The sequence below is a fragment of the Trichomycterus rosablanca genome, chromosome 24 (assembly GCF_030014385.1).
Source record: "Trichomycterus rosablanca isolate fTriRos1 chromosome 24, fTriRos1.hap1, whole genome shotgun sequence".
In the NCBI taxonomy this organism is placed as follows: Eukaryota; Metazoa; Chordata; class Actinopteri; order Siluriformes; family Trichomycteridae; genus Trichomycterus; species Trichomycterus rosablanca.
The window spans coordinates 12,838,628-12,860,009 of NC_086011.1; the positions used below are offsets into that span (position 1 = coordinate 12,838,628).

Sequence of the window (21,382 nt, forward strand, 5' to 3'; positions counted from 1 at the left end):
CCTGACTCGCTTCTCCAAAACACCCCAAAGTGGCTCAATAATATTTAGATCTGGTGACTGTGCAGGCCATGGGAGATGTTCAACTTCACTTTCATGTTCATCAAACCAATCTTTCACCAGTCTTGCTGTGTGTATTGGTGCATTGTCATCCTGATACACGGCACCGCCATTGGATGCACATGGTCCTCCAGAATGGTTCGGTAGTCCTTGGCAGTGACGTGCCCATCTAGCACAAGTATTGGGCCAAGGGAATGCCATGATATGGCAGCCCAAACCATCACTGATCCACCCCCATGCTTCACTCTGGGCATGCAACAGTCTGGGTGGTACGCTTCTTTGGGGCTTCTCCACACCGTAACTCTCCCGGATGTGGGGAAAACAGTAAAGGTGGACTCATCAGAGAACAATACATGTTTCACATTGTCCACAGCCCAAGATTTGCACTCCTTGCACCATTGAAACCGACATTTGGCATTGGCACGAGTGACCAAAGGTTTGGCTATAGCAGCCCGGCCGTGTATATCGACCCTGTGGAGCTCCCGACGGACAGTTCTGGTGGAAACAGGAGAGTTGAGGTGCACATTTAATTCTGCCGTGATTTGGGCAGCCGTGGTTTTATGTTTTTTGGATACAATCCGGGTTAGCACCCGAACATCCCTTTCAGACAGCTTCCTCTTGCGTCCACAGTTAATCCTGTTGGATGTGGTTTGTCCTTCTTGGTGGTATGCTGACATTACCCTGGATACCGTGGCTCTTGATACATCACAAAGACTTGCTGTCTTGGTCACAGATGCGCCAGCAAGACGTGCACCAACAATTTGTCCTCTTTTGAACTCTGGTATGTCACCCATAATGTTGTGTGCATTGCAATATTTTGAGCAAAACTGTGCTCTTACCCTGCTAATTGAACCTTTACACTCTGCTCTTACTGGTGCAATGTGCAATTAATGAAGATTGGCCACCAGACTGGTCCAATTTAGCCATGAAACCTCCCACACTAAAATGACAGGTGTTTCAGTTATTTTGTCCAACCCCTGTATATATATATACACACTATATTACCAAAAGTATTCGCTCATCTGCATTCACACGCATATGAACTTGAGTGACTCCCATTCTTAATCCATAGGGTTATATATGATGTTGGTCCACCCTTTGCAGCTATAACAGCTTCAACTCTTCTGGGAAGGCTTTCCACAAAGTTTAGGAGTGTGTTAATTGGAATTGTTGACCAGAAGCGCATTTGTGAGGTCAGACACTGATGTTGGACCATACCCCACACCGTAATCCCCCCTCCACCAAACTTTACACTTGGTACAATGTAGTCAGACAAATACTGTTCTCCTGGCAACCACCAAACCCAGACTCGTCCATCAGATTGCCAGACGAAGAAGCGTGATTCGTCACTCCAGAGAACAAGTCTCCACTGTTCTAGAGTCCAGTGGCGGCGTGCTTTACACCACTGCATTTGGCGCTTTGCATTGCACTTGGTGATGTAAGGTTTGGATGCAGCTGCTCGGCCATGGAAACCCATTCCATGAAGCTCTCTACACACTGTTCTTGAGCTAATCTGAAGGCCACATGAAGTTTGAATCTGTAGCGATTGACTCTGCAGAAAGTTGGCGTCCTCCGTGCACTATGCACCTCAGCATCCGCTGACCCCGCTCTGTCATTTTACGTGGCCTAACACTTTGTGGCCGAGTTGCTGTCGTTCCCAATCTCTTCCACTTTGTTATGATACCACTGACTGTTGACTGTGGAATATTTAGTAGTGAGGAATTTTCATGACTGGACTTGTTGCGCAGGTGGCATCCTATCACGGTACCATGCTGGAATTCACTGAGCTTTTGAGAGCGACACATTCTTTCACAAATGTTTGTAGAAGCAGTCTGCATGCCTATGTGCTTGGTTTTATACACCTGTGGCCATGGAAGTGATTGAATTGAATTGAATTCAATGATTTGGATGGGTGAGTGAATACTTTTGGCAATATAGTGTATATTCAAAGTCAAAATTATTTTTTTAAAAGTTTACCTGAAGCAGGTTAAGATCATAGTCTTCCTCACTCAGGTTGGCCGCTAGTCGTTGTTGAATGTTTTTGGCTTCCTCCTCTTCTTCCTGGTCCTCTGCCTCTACCTCCTCCAATGACTTGCCCTCTACAAATAAAATGCATTAAGATCTCACATAATTACAGTTAACCTCGTACAGCTAATTGTGTGTATACATGTGTGTAAAATTCATACTTTTTGTTGTATAATCGGAATCATAGTACATTTTCTTCCGTTGTCCCCAGGCCATGTCATTTGGCAAATCTGCAGAGACAAAAACAAAATATTAGATACAATACACCTCCTCTGAAACACATTTAACAATCTCTTTATCTGGAGTTGTTCCAGCAAGTCTGGTTTATCAATTACCAATTAAACACATCAATACTAACCATGAAAATAATTTGCTTATAAATGGAATAAAGGACCAAGTCGTAAACATAACTACTTCATTCTGAAGGTTTCTGGTTTTGGTTATGGTTTATTGTTTAGCATGTAAGATACACTTACTGTTAAAAGTGACTATTAAAAGTGATGCTTAACCAACCCACTTAATGCTACCAACAGCACCACTGAGAATTGTCTGAAGACTTGAGAAGATCATTTTGTTACACAAATAAGAGCACAAAAACATTAACAAATCACTGTTTTATGTTGGAACACCATAGCAAAAGTAATATTAGTGATAAGCGGTTTTGCTATGAACAGTGGCAGATAATCACCAAGCATGCCCCATAGAAATGGGAAAAGCTGTGGTAACACAAACTGGACTGTTTCTTTGCACTCGGTAAGATGCATCCTGCATAGAGGTGAAATGCAGGATGCTTGGGTGGTGCAGAGGTCTAACAACTCACAACTGCTGGGATCTCAAGCTCAAATCTCAGCTCTACACAGACACGATTGGGTAAGTCTAAGTGTGGGTGGGCACAACAGCTGCCACAAATGTGGCCTCGGCCGGCTGGTCGATGACGCCTGCACAGAGACGGGGAATAATGGGGATCAGTGTGTGACTGTATGCAATACTGATATCTGTGTAATCCCGCTTCATTCAGGTGAAAAGAACCGGTTGGTTACTGCACACATGGCAAACTGGGCGTGTGTTAGGTATGGCCGTCTCTATTGGGGAGGACGTAACTGGGTAACTGAACATGACTAAATTGGGCGAACCAATACGTGGTCTAATGGCATCCTAAATATATGGTGTTGCAAGAGGAAAAAACACAGTGAGAAGTACATGGTCTCCATAGTGAAGTATGACAGTGTTATAATTTTTATATGGAGATATAGGAGTGCTGAAGGTGTGGGGATTTGTATGTCATTAGTGGAACCATGAATTAACAGATGTATTGCAATATCTTAAAGAGAAAATGTTGAAGATAAACCATTCAAGGTGTGGAACAGGACAGATGTGACAATATGTCAAACATTTCACACATAAGGGTCAGTCAGTGTAGTGCTTAAAAGTAACAGGGGATATGCCAATTATCTACATATATATATATAAATATCTTTATACCTCAGAGCATCACGATATTTTAGGAAGAAAAAACCCAACCCCCCTAAACACAAACAAAAATGATGGGGTCAAAATCAACTACCATCATTTCTTTTCCCTTCTAGGTCACTCTCCATGTCAGTCTCATCTTGATCCTGATTGTCATCATCACTTTCCCCATCTTCATCTGAATCCTCAAGTGTCAGAGGCATTATCTCTTCCTAAAGAGAACATTAATGAGCATGAACATCTCTACACAGCAATCTGACTCAGTTACTTACTGACAACGTTGGGGAAACGTAGCTTACAGTGGATATAAAAAGTCTAAATTAAGTTACATTAAGTTTTTAGTGCTTGGAATTTAAAATTGTTATTACCTCATCTGCATCATCTTGTTCACTGTCTTCTTGCACCCCATGAGCCAGAAGATTCTACAGAAAAAAAGCACTTGAGTAATACTGACGTTAAGTGAATATTAATGAAAAAAATCCGCTATAAGATTAATAACCAACCGAGATTTTTTTACTGTGGAATTCTTCTATTTTATCCTCCACAAAATTGGATGATTTCTGATGTGGAAAACACAAAGCAGACAATCATGTTACATCAAGCTGTCAAAATGTAAAAGGAAACAAAATCCTGTAGGACAACTGGAAGCTTATTACTTTATCTGGAATTGCTTCATTCTTATAGCTGGCAGGATCATCACTGTCATAGTCATCTACTTTTTTTGTTTTGGGCCTTCGCACTACCCTAACAGGGGAAAAAGAAGAACATACAGTTTAACACAGCTCCAAAAAGTTTAATAAAGTAGCATGCCAACCCACTGTATCATGATTTGCTTTGTATATACACAGATCAGCCATAACATTAAAACCACCTCCTTGTTTCTACACTCACTGTCCATTTTATCAGCTCCACTTACCATATAGATGCACTGTGTAGTTCCACAATTACTGACTGTAGTCCATCTGTTTCTCTACATAACTTTTTTAGACTGCTTTCACCCTGTTCTTAAATGGTCAGGACCCCCACAGGACCACCACAGAGCAGGTATATTTAGGTGGTGGATTATTCTCAGCACTGCAGTGACACTGACATGGTGGTGGTGTGTTAGTGTGTTCTGCTGATATGAGTGGATCAGACACAGCAGCGCTGCTGGAGTTTTTACACACCGTGTCCACTCACTGTCCACTCTATTAGACACTCCTACCTAGTTGGTCCACCTTGTAGACGTAAAGTCAGAGAAGATCGCTCATCTATTGCTGCTGTTTGAGTCGGTCATCTTCTAGATCAGTGGTCACAGGGCGCTGCTGGCTGGTGGACTATTCTCAGTCCAGCAGTGACAGTGAGGTGTTTAAAAACTCCAGCAGCGCCGCTGTCTTATCCACTCATACCAGCACAACACACACTAACACACCACCACCATGTCAGTGTCACTGCAGTGCTGAGAATGATCCACCACCCAAATAATACCTGATCTGTAGTGGTCCTGACCATTGAAGAACAGCATGAAAGGGGGCTAACAAAGCATGCAGAGAAACAGATGGATTACAGTCAGTAATTGTAGAACTACAAAGTGCTTCTATATAGTAAGTGGGGCTGATAAAATGGACAGTGTGTGTGTGGAAACAAGGAGGTGGTTTTAATGTTATGGTTGATCAGTGTATATACATATACACACACAAACTATTAAATATATATATATATATATATATATGCAGAAAATGACAACTACACAATATGAGAATATATGGTTAATTTGTGTTATAGACCTCGAACAATGAATAATGCAATTAAATCACATTCATATGCAATTCTTTTTATCTGTACAGTATATGAGTGAATGTATTACTTTAGTCTATACTCAAGACAGTAAAACATGTGTGAAACAGTGTAAACATACGTTAAAAGTATTAAATAAAGAGACAGGCACGTTTTAAATTACTATCTGTGATATTATCATTACAAGTAAATTAAATAAATACATACCGCTTGGCTCGAACCATGCTGCACTCAGGTCCTTACAATAGTTAACAGCTTAATGGTTTTCAGCATAAACTGGAACTAATATTAAATGATAAAATAAAACGATGTTTTACAAAACTCAGGATTAAAATCACCCACGAGTTTACCTACATGCGTTTACACTGAAAATTTCCGGTTTAGAACTCACTGTTTCAAAATAAAAGTCGCATAAAAGCGAATTAAGTACAAAATGTGGTAATAGCGCCACCATCCCAACACGTCAGGGTTTAAATTACAGTAGACCAGGGGTGTCAAACTCATTTTCACCGTGGGCCATATCAGCATTATGGTGGCCCTCAAAGGGCCGATTGTAATGTATCCAGCTGTGATTGCAGTGTCTTGGACAATTTGTTGTTTTTCTTGGAGGCTAAATTCTGTGTTTGGTGTCAAAATGTCAATTTATACCGTATATTTATAATGTATATCTACATTTATATTGTACTCCTTTACCACAGACATGGCCTCATAACAAGAGACGGACCGGTTTTTCTTCTTGAAGCACAAACTTTATTATCCATCTTTCATTAAATTACCTCCTGCTTCAGTTTTCTCTTATTGTAAGTTTTGGGATTATTTGTAAATATTTCTCAACATCATCTAGTGGTGGGATGTGGTCACTTTGCAGGTCACAAAATCGGCATGCATTGTGGGAACTGCAGTTCATGTACGATTTTACAGTATATTTTAAGACAATTGTTCTGCCCTTGCTTAGAGTTTTTTCCCCCTTTCTCAGCTAGACAGACAGACAGACAGACAGACAGACAGCTCCCTCCAAAATACAGTTATGTGGGTTTTATTTGCAGGTGTCCCATTAAATTATAAGTACGTCTCTGTAACTACTTGAACCATCACTACAATCATACGTCTTTTAAGCTCTCGCGGGCCACATAAAATGACGTGGCGGGCCGGATTTGGCTGCGGGCCTTGAGTTTGACACCCCTGCAGTAGACCCTTGAGTTACGAATGGTTTACCCTAAGAACATTTTGGGTTACGAGCGATCTTTTTCAACTTAAGGTACGAACAAATTTCGGATTACGAACCGAAATTCGCGAAACACGTGACGTCACGAACAAGTTGACTTCTACTGTCTCTCTCTCTCTATATATACAGTATATACAGTGAGCGAACATTCGGACAGCGGACGATGTTTTTCCAGTGTTTTCTTTATATTTTGTAAAATTCTATATTAAAATCCCCAGAGAAGGTGCAGGGAAAGCGCAGTTCTTTGTAGTTGTATATTTACTCCTGCCAGTACTCCTGTTACTGTGTATCAGACAGAGGGGACAGTGAGTGAGAGAGAAGAAGGAAATCGCGGAGTAAACTATTCCTTCTTTCGTGAAATTACACCTACAAAGTACAACGCAATTGAAATAAAGAAGGAAATAAAAGAGAAATATGAGAGTTATTGTTGTTTCTGGTAGATACAATGTATTATGGTGTATGGTTGTACTGAAATGTGATATGTGTTTATGTACAGTACTACTGTGTATTGTTGTTTATTATTGTTTATTACTGTAATGTCTACTCTATAATTTAAGATTTAAGGGCAAATATACTTGTATTTATAACAAAAAAGAGCATTTAAGACATTAGAAAGGTTAGGTAAGGGGGTGGTTTGGGAGGTCTGGCACGGATTAATAATATTTACATTATTTCTTATGGGAGAAATAGGTTTAACTAACGAACATTTTGACTTAAGAACAGCCCTTCGGAACCAATTAAATTCGTAAGTCAAGGGTCTATTGTACTTTAATGTCTTTGGGCACTCGCTGTTGATTAAGACGACTTTGTCTCTAAATATTCTGATTATAAGCATTGCTCTTGGCAGTGCACAGAGCATCATGTACATAATAAAATATTAGGACAAAACTCTTATTTTCAGTAGCTGTACATACTAAACTATATACTAAACAAGTAATGCTTGATTAGGTGCAGAGAATGCTTTTTTTTTTTTTTTACTGTTTTTTAATGCATTTTTTCCCTTTTCTCCCAATTCAGCGTAGTCAATTCATCTTCCGCTTCTGGAGACTCCGGTCAAATCCCAGGAGTAAATTTTTGCCCGCCAAGGCGTGCTCAGTCCACAGACCTTTTCTTATTTGCCCACACATTTTGTAAATTCGCGCGTGAGGCCAGTATTTAAGTGTGGAGAGCCCCACACTGATTTCCATACTCCACCACTTTCTGTACAGGCGCCTCGGGCTACAAGGTTCTTACACAGCGTTGAAGACAGACCAGTGATTATGTGATTAAATGCTCAGCCGACAGGTAGCAAAGCTGAGGTTCGAAAGCGAGAGTTCAAAATCCCAGCGCAGGTGTGCTAGCGGATTATCCCGCAGCGCCACCTGGGCGCCCGCAGAGAATGCAAGATTAAAGAGAAGTGCACTTTCCATCAGTCTGGCTCTCCACCTCAGCTGTGGCCAACTGGGACACGGCAGGTGGGCATGTTACATAGACAGGGCCACAGATACTATTAACCAGGAAACACTGGACACAAAAAAAACATGCAAGCACACCAGAGCTGACATTTCAAACTTGTCCATCCGGCTGGGCTGGGAGCCTACATGAAAAATTATTGGCTGTTGTTCATACAGAGTGGGAACCGGATAGGGACCTTATAACTGAAGCAAATACGACCTCTGCTTGCTGATTGATGGCTTCTGCACAGAGTAGAGGAATAATGTGTTATTTAGGGTGTGGCTCTCAGTACACAAAGCTGATCCGCATATGAACTCGTGTGCAGGTGTACTTGTGCATGTGAAAAAAGATGCAGTCGGCTACTGCACACATGTCGGAGGGGTGTGTCAGTCTCACTCTCCTCAATCAGGGTGGGGATTGGCATGAGTTGAGAGAAGGCATAATGCAATTGGGTAATTGGATATGCTAAAAGTTGGGAGAAAAGGGAAAAATGCACAAACAATATATATATATATATATATATATATACAGTATATATATATATATATATATATATATATATATATATATATATATATATATATATATATATATATATATATATACCTTAACACAGCTTTGATGATAAGTGGAGTACCTTGTGTTTGGTGACAAGATTTTCTTTCTCCACATCATAAAACTGACACATATCTCTAACAGATTTGTCTGCAAATTTGTCATTTTTTTATGCCCTTTTAGTGACTTGAGATGGTAGAGCTTATCAAAACTGTCGTCACAGCACCCACTTGGGGAAAGCCTGCCCTAGAGGGCACACTGTTAGAAAGACTGAATTTCATTTTCTCTACTGGAAAGGGCATCCTTTGGGATGCTGTCAAATAACGGAGGCATAGAATACACTTTATAACAGCACCCTTTTCTATTGGAAGGGCACCCGTTAAGACAAATTTTCTTTGCTGGAAAAGGGCACATCAGCATAATTTATTGCAAGAAAGGCACCTGTATGAAATGTCAAGTTTATCCTATTGTGAGGGCACCACAATATTTTTTTTTTACAATGGCAATCAGTCATTTTTCCCAGCTTTTTCAGCCATGACCCACCCACACCCCATCAAGTCCACCTGTGACTTATAACATTGCTATCACCATCTAGTTAGAGATGTTAATGTATAGCCTAACTTCTCAATAGAAGCATTGTGCTACAAGTTCTAAATATTAATGGAACCTACATGATACAAAACTGCCATTTTTTTCACACATTTATGTAGTTTATGCAGCCATGCCTTTGTAATGTATGCAGCATGTGGTTTTGCATTGTCTTGTGAAAAATGCATGGATGTCTCTGGAAAATATGTCGTCTTGAAGGCAGCAGTGAGATGTTTAAAAACTCCATCAGCACTGCTGTGTCTGATTCACTCATACCAGCACAACACACACTAACACACCACCACCATGTCAGTATCATCGCAGTGCTCTGAATGATTCACCACCCAAAAAATACCTGTTCTGTAGTGGTCCTGGGAGAGTCCTGACCATTAAAGAACAGCATGAAAGGGGGCTAGCAAAGTATGCAGAGAAACAGATGGACTACAGTCAGTAATTGTAGAACTACAAAGTGCTTCTAAGTGCTTACTGCTGGAAAGTGGAGCTGATAAAATGGACAGTGAGAGTAGAGGTGGTTTTAATGTTATGGCTGATCAGTGTGTGTATATATATGTGTGTGCAGCATGTGGTTTTGCGTTGTCTTTTTCAAAAATGCATGGACTTCCCTGGAAAAGATGACCTCTTATGTGTTATGCAGCATATGTTGCTCTAAGATCTGTTTTTCTGCATTAATGCTGCCATCACAGAAGTGTAAATGACCTTTGCCAAGGGCACTGACACAGCCCCATACCATGACAGACCCTAGCTTGTTGCTGATAACACTCTGGATGGTTTTTTTCGTCTTTGGTCCGGAGCACACGGTGTCCATTTTTTTCCAAAAAAGACCTGGAATGCTGATTCATCTGACCACAATACATGTTTCCACTGTGTGATGGTCCATCCTAGATGCCTCCGTGCCCAGAAAAGTTGACACTGCTTCTGGACATGGTTAACATGAGGCTTCTTTTTTGCACAGTAAAGTTTTAAGTGGCATTTGTGCATGTAACTCTGTATTGTAGTGCTTGACAAAGGTTTGCCAAAGTAATCCCTCACCCATGTGGTTATATCAGCTATTGTTGAGTGGCGGTTCTTGATGTAGTGCCGTCTGAGGGATCGAAGATGATGGGCGTTCATCTTAAGCTTGTGCCCCTGGCCTTTATGCACTGACATTTCTCCTAATTCCTTGAATGATTTAATGATATTATGCACTGTAGAGGGAGAAATATGCAAATCCCTTCCAATCTTTCTTTGAGGTTAATTGTTTTTAAACATTTCAATCATTTTCTCACACATTTGTTGACAAACTGGACAAAATCTTTGCTCATCAAAGACTCAGCCTTTCCTGGATGCTGCTTTTGTACCAAACCATGATTACAATCACCTGTTTGGAATCACATAATTGTTTAGTTTTTTCACCTCACTAGCCTGTGTTGCAGGCCTGAAACAGTGGGACAGTGGTAGCCTAGTGGGTAGAGCTTTGGGCCATCAACCGGAAGATTGGCGGTTCAAATCCAGGCTCTGACATGCAGCCACTGTTGGGTCCTTGAGCCCTGTCTGCTCCAGGGGCAGATGGCTGACCCTGCGCTACAATGGCTGACCCTGGCTGACCCTGCGCTCTGACCCCAACTCCCAAACAATATGCGAAGAAAGAATTTATTGTACTGTACACCTGTATATGTATATATGACAAATAAAGTACCGTATATCTTCTTCTATCTTCTGAAATACAGGAATAGATGTATATTAATAAATGAAATGAAGTTGAGCAGATAAAACATGAAATATCTCGGGTTCATCCTGTCTGCAATCAAATAAAAGAGAACATGCAAACTCCACCTGGGGATCGAACCCAGGACCTTTTTAAAGTGGTGGTAAAACAGATATTGAATAAATTCAGCGAGACGAGAAACCCTGTGTGCGTGCGCGCGTATATGCGCGTGCGTGTGTACGCGCGTGCATGTGCGCATGCTCGTCACCGCTGCTCCGCTTCACTCTGAAATGATTGTGCAGGCGGCGGAAGAGCACACGCACAGAGGAGAGCTCGTCTATTAAAAACAAACAAAGAAACACTAAATCTGTTAAGACAGATATAATCGGTAAGATATGCAGAGTAACGAAGCTCAGAGTGTTTGCACTTTAGAAAAACACAAGTCTGCTGATGAATTTGAATTGAAACTGAAATGTCCGGGCTCGGTAGGACTAATGGTTAGATTTACACATTTGCTTTAAAAGGGACGTTTGTCCAAAGAGTGCAGATAAAACATGGAGTCGCTTTATTTTTAATGCATTATCTGGTGTGTGGTGAGGTTGTGCGTGTTTTTGGTGCAAAGTAAACACGCAGTTTGTGGGTAATTCGGTGGCTGTAGCATTAGCTGTTGTTTAAGTGAATTCGCCATTTTGTCATCTCTGCTGCTCTAGCTGCGCTTTGACTGGCATTTCTGCCATGTGTTTATTATGTTATCAAATATCTACCAACTTAAATGTTTCTGTACGCTAAGCTTTCTGTGTAAAGATTAAGACCTTGTTTCTTTTTATTTTCTAGCTTTTCTGTTTATTTGGACTCTTTCTTTGTTTTGAAGGCCTCAGAGAGCTCAGTGATTTGGGTCTATGTTCCTGTGCATATGGGTTTGGTATTGATGCCATGTTTAGTGTTTTTGTACGGACAGTCTGGTTGCTATAACATTTTAGCAGTTTTATGGATGTGGTAACTGTGCACAGCTGTTGTAAAGCACAGGTCATTTTGTCTATGTGTTTTGCTTGAATTTGGGTGTTTTGGCTTTTATAGAACTTGTTTATGCCACTCGAAATGCAATTTTTCTGTTTCATTTGAATTACTAGAAGTTGTTTAAACAAAATAGCAGAACATCATTAAATAAACAAAATATGGAGTATTAAAGTTACTTAAACAGAAGTTGCAAATATAGCAAAATTCCACAACTCCCTAACTACCCTTTAATTGTTTATTCATTTGCATTTGGCACGTCTTTCACGGATGGTACCTTGGCAGATATAGTAATATAGCCAAAGTCATGGTTTAAGTATTTTTCGGATTACTGAAGGATATACGGTATTATACAGCTAAAAAGGCAGCTTTTATTTTTATTTATTTATTTAAATATGCGTTTTCTCCTCCTTTAGCGTGTCGAATTTTTGCCCAATTGCATCGTGCTTCCTCTCTGCCTATGCCGATCTCTGCCTTGACCGAGGACACCGAAGCTAACCCATATCCCCTCCAAAACATGGGCGGCAGCTGGATGCATTTTTGCCGCCCACACATTGATGAGTGTTGTGCCACCTAGCGTTGCGTGCGGAGAGACACACCCTAAGAGCGCTCCTTCCTCATCTCTGTTTAGGGCCAGCAGAGGTCATAATTGCACCATTCTGACAGAGAGGGACCCACATCCGGCCTTAGTCCCTCCCATCTTGAACAACAGGCCAATCGTTGTTTATATAGCCGCAGAGCCTCGACCGGTAAGGCAGAGCTGGATTCGATACGATGTATTCGGGATCCAGCTCCGGTTGCAACGTGTGTTTTTACCGCTGCGCCACCTGAGCGGCTTTAAAAGGCAGCCTGTTTTACAATTTACTTTAACAATAATCTTGACCTGTCATACCTATCAATTGATGTTATTGTTGGATAACACAGCCAGCTAGTTACCTTTACTGCCTGTCTAGTAGAGGGGATACAGATGCTTTTAAATAAATGTAAACATGGCACTCAGGTGGCGCAGCGGTAAAACACGCTAGCACACCAGAGCTGACATTTCGAACTCGTCGGTTGAATTGGGCGCCTACGTGAACGACGATTGGCTGTTGTTCATACAGGGTGGGAGCCGGATAGGGACCTCATAACTGATGCAATTACGACCTCTGCCGACTGATTGATGGCGCTTGCACGGAGTCAAGGGATAATGTGGACAGGGTGTGGCTCTCCGTACACGAAGCTGATCCGCATATGAACTCACCTCGTGCAGGTGAAAAGATGCAGTCGGCTGCTGCACACATGTCGGAGGGGGCGTGTGTCGGTCTTGCTCTCATCAATCAGGGTGGGGATTGGCATCAGTAGAGAGGAAGCCTGAGGAAATTGGGTAATTGGATACACTAAAAGTCGGGAGAAAGGGAGAAAATGCATAATCAAAAATATAAATAAATAAATACATTTAAACAGTCTTTCTTAGTTAACATGTCATTACAGTCTGCACTGTGGAAATGTATTAAATTATCTGTTTGACCCTATTTATATAAAAGATACAGACTGTGTTTCAGCTTGGTTTATCAGCGCTAGGTGCTGCTGGTGCCATACAGAATAAAAGAAAGACGTTAAATACTACACCAAAGCTTGCCAGAGCACCAGACCCTTTTACATTTTGCAAATGCTTTCATCCAAAGTGAAAACTGGTCGAATACAGTCAGGCAATTAAGTGTTATTTGTCTTGCTTAGTTGCCTAAAATTGGCATCTTGCTGGTCGTAGGGCTTGAATCAGCAACTATTTGATTGCTATTTCTACTACTATTAAAGTTTTATAGCACCTCATATAGTGTTTTTTCTCCAAGCTTAAGGCCACTTTGCAGTCGTTAATTTTTGAAGATACTAGTCCAGTATCTTAACTCTTGTGCTGCCACTGCCCAGATACACTGACCAGCCATATCATTAAAACCACCTCCTTGTTTCTACACTCACTGTCCATTTTATCAGCTCCACTTACCATATTGAAGCACTTTGTAGTTCTACAATTACTGACTGTAGTCCATTTGTTTCTGTGCATGCTTTTTTTTAGCCTGCCTTCACCCTGTTCTTCAATGGTCAGGACCACCACAGAGCAGGTATTATTTAGGTGGTGGGTCATTCTCAGCACTGTAGTGACACTGACACGGTGGTGGTGTGTTAGTGTATGTTGTGCTGGTATGAGTGGATCAAACACAGCAGCGCTGCTGGAGTTTTTAAATACCGTGTCCACTCACTGTCCACTCTATTAGACCCTCCTACCTAGTTGGTCCACCTTGTAGATAAAATGTCAGAGACAATCGCTCATCTATTGCTGCTGTTTGAGTCGGTCATCTTCTAGACCTTCATCAGTGGTCACAGGACGCTGCCCATGGGGCGCTGTTGGCTGGATATTTTTGGTTGGTGGACTATTCTCAGTCCAGCAGTGACAGTGAGGTGTTTAAAAACTCCATCAGCACTGCTGTGTCTTATCCACTCATACCAGCACAACATACACTGATCCACCACCTAAATAATACCTACTCTGTGGTGGTCCTGGGAGAATCCTGACCATTGAAGAACAGCATAAAAGGGAGCTAACAAAGCATGCAGAGAAACACATAGACTACAGTCAGTAATTGTAGAACTACAAAGTGCTTCTATATGGTAAGTGAAGCTGATAAAATGGACAGTGAGTGTAGAAACAAGGAGGCGGTTTTAATGTTATGGCTGATCGATGAATATAGTCCACATAACTAACTACTGTGCGTTTCTAATTTTGAAACTGGTATTCATTACTGTTTATAGTCTGGGTGACTATTTACCTTTCCATTTACCCTCTGTTTACTTTAGTGTAACAACAAACTAGATTCAGTGACACTTCAGTGCTTACAAAATATGTAGCAATGACCAGCAACACCCACTACTGATCTTGCATCTAGTTTTATTTGAAGGGTCAGAGGCCTTATTACCCTAAATTGTAGTTTTCCCATCATCTTTTATGGGACTTCATACCTGTGAAAATCTGCCAAGTGTTCAAAGAAAAGAAAAATGCCAAAATAAATATAAAAATCTAATTATGGTGTATGGAGTCATATCTGAGGACATATTTGCAACATTTTAAAGGATTCTAAAACATAACACAGTATTTTGCTTGATGATTGAAATTCTTTTGGTGCAGAATTACCCCATAGTGGTTGTCTGTTTGATGGCTTCAAGCTGTTTTTAAAGGCTCTAGTAAAATAGAAACTAAATGTATTTATGCTCCAACGAAGTGAAATATGTTACGCACTGTGGGCACATATTGTGTTGCAGCACATCTGTTTGTAAGCTGTGTTTGTATACTTAAAGGTTTCAGGATTATTGAGTTGAGAAGTAGTCATTCTTGTTGCTCTGTGTGATGGGTGAACCACTTTAGAATGCCTACAGAAAACATGATGGTTGACGTATAAAGTTGCCTGTCAGTTTTTGAACAAAAATGTTTGAACATACGTCGCTGCATTTGGCGATGTTTCACTTTTCTAGTTCCAGAGATAGTGTAAGCAGTCACACTTTATTATATTGCTTTCCAATATTAATGAATTAGACTTGGATAACTGGGAAATAGTGTCTGAAATCATGTTTTTTTTTTTCCCCATAGACCACTGAAGTCGTGTCGTCATTTTGTAGGCCACGCCATGTTGTTATGCCCATATTTGGTAACCCGGGTCTAAGAGAAATTTTGAATAGGAAAAATGAATGGAGATTTCACAAATTGCCTCTCTCGCATCCTGTAGTCATAAAAAATGTTCCAGAGCTGTTACGTTTTGTTTTATGGAGATTCTTCTGTCTTATCACTGGATCCTCTGAATTATGAAGTCGTTAAAGAGTCAAAATATGAATATTGCTACATGTAAGCTAATGCTACTGCGCACTGAATTTACGTCACTAAACTTGAAGCCTCTTAATTTATTTTATTTGTATTTTTTTTTTTTATAAGCCTCTTAAATAAGCGCACGAAGCAGCACGATTCACCGGTGTAACAGTGGAGTGATATTCACAAGTTTTAGTTGATATTTTTAGTAGTTAGCTACATTAAAGTAGAAAGCGAGGATGGTCGGGTGTTACACCTTTGGTTGTACTCACCAAAAGCGAGCCGCTCGTTCCGTCGATTTGATTGGTGTAGTTCAGTGACGTCTAATTAATGCGCAGCAGCATTAGCTTTCGTTTAGCATTATTAGTATTACGACCCTTTAACAACCTCGTAATTCAGAGGATCCAGTGATGTACAGGAGAAAAATGTACACAGGACAAAACGTACAGGGTTCTGAACATGTTTATTTAGCACAGGATAAGTTAGAGCCGGTTTTTTGAAAACCCCGTTCATTTTTCCCATAGGAAATCTGATTTAGACCCGGGTCTCCAAATATGGGCATAACGAGGACTACAGAATGACGCACGACTTCAGTGGTCTATTCTTCTGCTTTAACTACTGATATTGAAAATGTAGCATGTTTTAAAATGGAATCATTTTGCTTACATGCATGCTTTTTTTGCTGATGGTATTTTTTATATATATTTTTGTGATATGATCTAAACTGATATGTTAATGCTAATTTAAAATAGGCTACTGCTTTTCCAGCTGTGTAATTGGTTTTCTAAGTGATTGCTCAACTACAATACAGTGCTTAAATCTGGAGCTGGTGCCGACTAGTGTACTACAAGATGCATACTGGCCGATCTTGGATAACTTGCTATTTGCATTGATGGTTTTGCCTTCGTTTATTCTCTTATTACAGTCAAGCGTTGATTTTAAATGATTGACTTCAAGATTGGCTTGGGTTTCGTCCACAACTAATAACGAAGCACCACTGATTGTACAGGTAAGCATCTGGGTAGCTTTTAGTCTAGGTGTCAGTCTGTTTTTGTACATGCTATCTTTTTTTCCTGTGTGAGCTACGCAATGATGTTTAAATCTGAATAAATGCTTTCTACATTATTAAAGGATCTTGTTCACACTGTTGTAATTAAAATACTGGAATCAGACGCCCTCTGTGAATGTTTGCTGAGCTATTCGCATGTTTTTCTGGAGGTTATGAACCAAGGAAATGTGGAATGTTTTATCTATTTTCCATTTGAATGAAACGTATCCGTTTGCAAACCAAACATTTGTGAGGTTAGAGCTAAATGATACAGACCAAATGAAGCCTTTCACTGGCCTGATACAGTTACTAGTTTTTGTTTGAATATTACATTCAATATTCTCTCATAACATCCCTGTGGTGTATCAGAGAAATGTTCATTTAGGGCAAAGAGCAAAGTGTCAAAGATATTTCCAAATAATGTCCAAAGTACACAAGCAATGCTGGGTTACATTTGGCTTTTTCACATGGAGTTAATTCTGCTGATCTCCTTTTGAAATGATGATTGCATATTTAAAGATGCATGTGTGGCAAAGCCAAACCTTTTCTGGGAGTTGATTTTGTTTGTAAAAGACATTAGTTCTGCTGTTATTGCTCAGATGCTCTGTGTACAATGAATTTTATCGTTCTGTTCATGCTATGAGTCTTGCATCTTTACTGTAACTGTCCTGCTCACCTTTCTTTTACCTTAGCCTGATGGTCGTTGCCTTCTTTCATCTACAGGTGTGCGTTTATATCACCTCAGCATGGCTGTGGTCATCCGTTTGCAGGGTCTCCCCATTGTGGCGGGCACCATGGACATCCGTCATTTCTTCTCCGGCCTGACCATTCCAGATGGTGGCGTGCATATTGTAGGGGGTGAACATGGCGAAGCGTTTATCGTGTTCGCAACAGATGAAGACGCAAGGCTCGGAATGATGCGCACAGGGGGTACAATCAAAGGTTCTAAAGTGTCGCTGTTGCTCAGCAGTAAAACCGAGATGCAAAACATGATCGAGTTGAGCCGTAGACGTTTCGAATCCGGTAACGTCGAGGTGGCTTCAGGAAATAGCAATAGATCAGGACCTCCCGCTGTTGCCGGAGGGAGTGAAAGGGCTGGCATGTCAGCCACTGCACAAGGGTTCAGCAATGCCACGGCAACCATGGCCGTCTCCGTTAATGAGCCTTTAAGCAACAAAAATACCCCTACGTTTGCCTCCGCAACCATTGGAAACATGCCTCCAAACTTTAATAATTTCAGCAGTCCCAGTCTTACTATTGGGTCCACAATGACTACTTCAATGTCCTCCCTAAGCACTGTACCTCCGCCTATACCCTCCATGCCCACTTTGCCAACCATACCACCTATGCCACCCATGCCAGTTCCACCACCAGTGTCCACTTTACCACCAGTACAAGCTGTTAACCCACTTACCTCAGCACCCCCAGTCCCTCCAATGGCACACATGCCACACCTCTCCGCTCTCCCACCATTTAATCCTGGTGTTCCTCCACCAGTCGGCCCCGTGGCTGGTGGCCTTGCTGCTCCAGGACCACCCCTGTCTCTAGGAAACCCAAATCAATTGTTTCTTAACCCTCTAAATCCCCTTAATATCCCAGCTCATTTAAAATCAGCTGAATTCATGAAAATCATGAATCCTGACGAGTTGTTCATACAGCTCCAAGGCCTTCACTTCAATACAACCGAAATGGAGGTAGCTGATATTTTCCACGGACTAGGTATTGATTGTATTCGATTACTTCGAGACCATCTAGGCAGGAACAACGGCAGGGCTTTGGTAAAATTCTTTACACCCCAGGATTGTTTTGAGGCCCAAAAACGAACTGCTGTAATGGGCCAGAGGTTTGTCGAAGTAGCTCCTGCTTCAGAAAGACAGTGGAGAGAGAGCCACACATTAAACACTGAGCATATGAAAGTAGGTAACGACTCCGAGCACCATCGGCGCCATCGTGGAAGTGCTAGCTCGCCTTTGTCATCTGGTCGAGATCGTGCCAGGTCTCGGTCTCCTCACAAACAAGAATTCTGCGTGTATTTAAAGGGCCTCCCGTACGAAGCAGAAAACAAACAGATATTTGAATTTTTCAAAAACCTTGACATCGTCGAAGACAGTATTTATATTGCGTACGGACCCAATGGCAGAGCCACAGGGGAAGGTTTTGTTGAGTTTAGAAATGAAATGGACTATAAAGTTGCACTTGGGTGCCACATGCAGTATATGGGTAGTCGATTTATACAAGTGCACCCCATCACAAAGAAAAACATGTTCGAAAAGATAGATGCAATTCGCAAAAAGATGCAGGGCTCCCAGGGGGATAAGGGTGGCTCAGGAGATGGAGGAAGAGGGGCCAGAACCTGTGCTCATATAACAAATATACCTTATAATGTTTCAAAGAAAGATGTACGTCTATTTCTGGATGGGTTTCAATTGTTTGAGGACAGCCTCAAAGTCCTAGTCGATGGCAACGGCAATGGTCTCGGCCAAGCTGTGGTGCAGTTTGTAACTGAGGAGGAGGCTCGTAAAGCTGAACGATTACACAGGCAAAAGTTAAACGGCAGGGACGCTTTTGTCCACTTGATCACATATGAACAAATGAAAGAGGTTGAAAGAAATCCTCCCCCACAGTCAAAGAGAGGACAGAAAGCTCAAAGCAATTCCCTCGCACATGCTCAAGCCCAGGCTCACGCCCAGATCCAAGCGCAAGCCCACATCCAAGCTCAAGTCCAAGCACCACATGCTTTCCCTGGAATGTCTGGCGAGGAGTTTAATTTCCTCAGAAGTACTGTGGGGAACCTTGCAAATGGTCCGCCATTTGTTAACCCATTTGCTCCGGGTAATGGACTAGCAGGACCACCACCTATACCACCTTTAGGTACAGCATTGGGTGATGTTTTACTTCCCGTTCCTCCACCACTAGTCGGAGGGCATCTACCAGGTCCTCTCCTGGAGCCCCCTGGTTTCAGACCCGGTGGAAACGGTGCACCACCTGCCTTCGTCGGAGCACCAGAGAGCTTAAGGGGCATGCAGTCGTTTAATAATGGGTCATCGAGAAAAGGTGCAAGTCAAAACCGTGGTAATCAAAGCCATTCAGAGGGATCGCAGCCTACTTATGGACAGTCCCCTGAAAATCCCAATACACCGTCCAGTACTGGTCCTGGAAACTCGAGGCCAGTCATTGTAAAAATCCAAAATATGCCCTTTACAGTTACCGTTGATGAAATATTAGATTTTTTCTATGGTTATAAGGTATTGCCAGGCTCAGTTTGCTTGCAGTTTAGTGAGAAGGGACTGCCCACAGGCGAGGCCATGGTCGCGTTTGATTCTCACGATGAAGCAATGTCTGCTGTAATGGACCTCAATGAAAGGCCTATCGGTGCAAGGAAAGTAAAGATCACCATGGGTTGAAAATAAAAATGGGTTTACTGTTTTGACAGCCCTGTCTGACGAAAGAAAAGGACACATTGTTTTTTTGAGCATCTGTAGACCCTTTTTCTTCTTAAGACATTGTATTATACATGAAAATTGAACCTTCAAAAGCATGATTCAGTTATTTAAAAGCTTGGTTTGTTGTCTGTCTTTCTTTTTCTCTTAAGCTCTAAAGTGTTTGAACCTGGATCTGATTTGCGACTGTTTTTTATGGCATTCATAAAGAGATTTACAAACACTCAATTGCTATCTTTTAAACTAATGGCTGTGCTGCAGAGTTTGTGTACATTTCTATCTCTAATTCTCAATGACTGATAATTTTGTGCTATTTTGCACTTCTTTATATGCTTTGTTTTCTGTTTTATGCTTTCTGTGTTGGGTTATACATCTAATGCTGCCATGCATGATGTTTGCCCAGAAGTAGAATGTTACTTCTGCTCATCGTTTGCCATTGGTAGTAAATACATACATGTCTGTGTTGTCAGTGAGTGTTTTACTGCTGGGGTGAAGTAACATGATGAAGCTTACCATTGAGAAACACATGATACCCAAATGCTCTAACCTCATTTCACTGTAAATGGATAAGTAGAACTGTTTAGTAATGTGATGTTTTGTATATAAAAGCATTTCAGTCTTCCTCTTTACTGTGCTTTCTTCAGTGTGCTGTTTTTGGTTATGATTTGCTATGCCATATACATTGGGTTGTTGCTTTTTTAAAGAGCTTTAAGCAATTATATTATTTTGGTGTAAAAGTTAATTTGCTGTTGTACATATTATTTTCCTGACTGAACTATTTTGTCAATAAAATGGCATTCCTATAATTCTGATCCACCAGGTATTGCATTTTCTCTTGTTCTTTTCCTCTTTCAGCTCACAACTGAACAATAAAGTGTGTTTTTCCTCTGCTGACTTTGTTTTACACATGTGACACAGCAGTCTTTTAAATAATGTGTAATCTTTTGGTATATGATTTTAGTGGTCAAAGGCTTTTCCAAGGTCGAGCTTTAGTTGGCTATGAAAACACGAGTATCATTTGCATAAATTTTTGCCATTTAGCAGACACTTTTATCCAAAGCGACTTACAATGAAACGCTTGATTGGCTTCCTAACGAGTTCGTGTTTTACTTCACAACCGGGAAAAGTTTGGAGGTTTTTAATTATAAGCACATTTACAAAATAATGGATTATATTCCTAATGGGACACACAGTTATAAATTTAGTAGCA

General features: G+C 41.1%; 3 protein-coding genes across 6 annotated transcripts in view; 2 read left to right on the forward strand and 1 right to left on the reverse strand.

The window, feature by feature from the left end:
- Window positions 1–21,382, reverse strand: part of utp3 (UTP3 small subunit processome component) — a 44,517-nt gene that overhangs the window by 9,765 nt on the left and 13,370 nt on the right. The window contains exons 2-8 of one of the 3 annotated variants that reach the window (XM_062986210.1): window positions 13,093–13,228; window positions 4,209–4,296; window positions 4,056–4,112; window positions 3,921–3,974; window positions 3,647–3,764; window positions 2,244–2,312; window positions 2,035–2,156 (exon numbers count right to left, since the gene is read on the reverse strand). In XM_062986210.1, the coding sequence (XP_062842280.1) occupies window positions 2,035–2,156; window positions 2,244–2,312; window positions 3,647–3,764; window positions 3,921–3,974; window positions 4,056–4,112; window positions 4,209–4,296; window positions 13,093–13,187 (603 nt within the window). In that variant the 5' untranslated portion in view covers window positions 13,188–13,228. Of the gene's footprint in view, window positions 1–2,034; window positions 2,157–2,243; window positions 2,313–3,646; window positions 3,765–3,920; window positions 3,975–4,055; window positions 4,113–4,208; window positions 4,297–5,535; window positions 5,674–13,092; window positions 13,229–21,382 lie in introns of those variants that run through there. The other 2 variants (XM_062986211.1, XM_062986212.1) reach the window with 2 other exon arrangements.
- The window catches only part of cpne1 (copine I), a 44,446-nt gene continuing 34,198 nt past the window's right edge, over window positions 11,135–21,382 (forward strand). For both annotated transcript variants that reach the window (XM_062986209.1, XM_062986207.1), the window contains exon 1: window positions 11,135–11,223. The gene's annotated coding sequence lies outside the window, so the exon portion shown is untranslated. The remainder of the gene's footprint in view (window positions 11,224–21,382) is intronic.
- rbm12 (RNA binding motif protein 12) lies at window positions 11,137–20,962 on the forward strand. Its single transcript, XM_062986206.1, has 3 exons — window positions 11,137–11,223; window positions 16,610–16,693; window positions 17,456–20,962. The coding sequence occupies exon 3, from the start codon at window positions 17,479–17,481 to the stop codon at window positions 20,134–20,136; it is 2,658 nt and encodes an 885-aa protein (XP_062842276.1). The 5' UTR covers window positions 11,137–11,223; window positions 16,610–16,693; window positions 17,456–17,478; the 3' UTR covers window positions 20,137–20,962.

What these genes read in the sequence shown, in the direction of transcription:
- rbm12 (XM_062986206.1), top strand. Translation starts at nt 17,479, where the DNA reads ATGGCTGTGGTCATCCGTTTGCAGGGTCTCCCCATTGTGGCGGGCACC.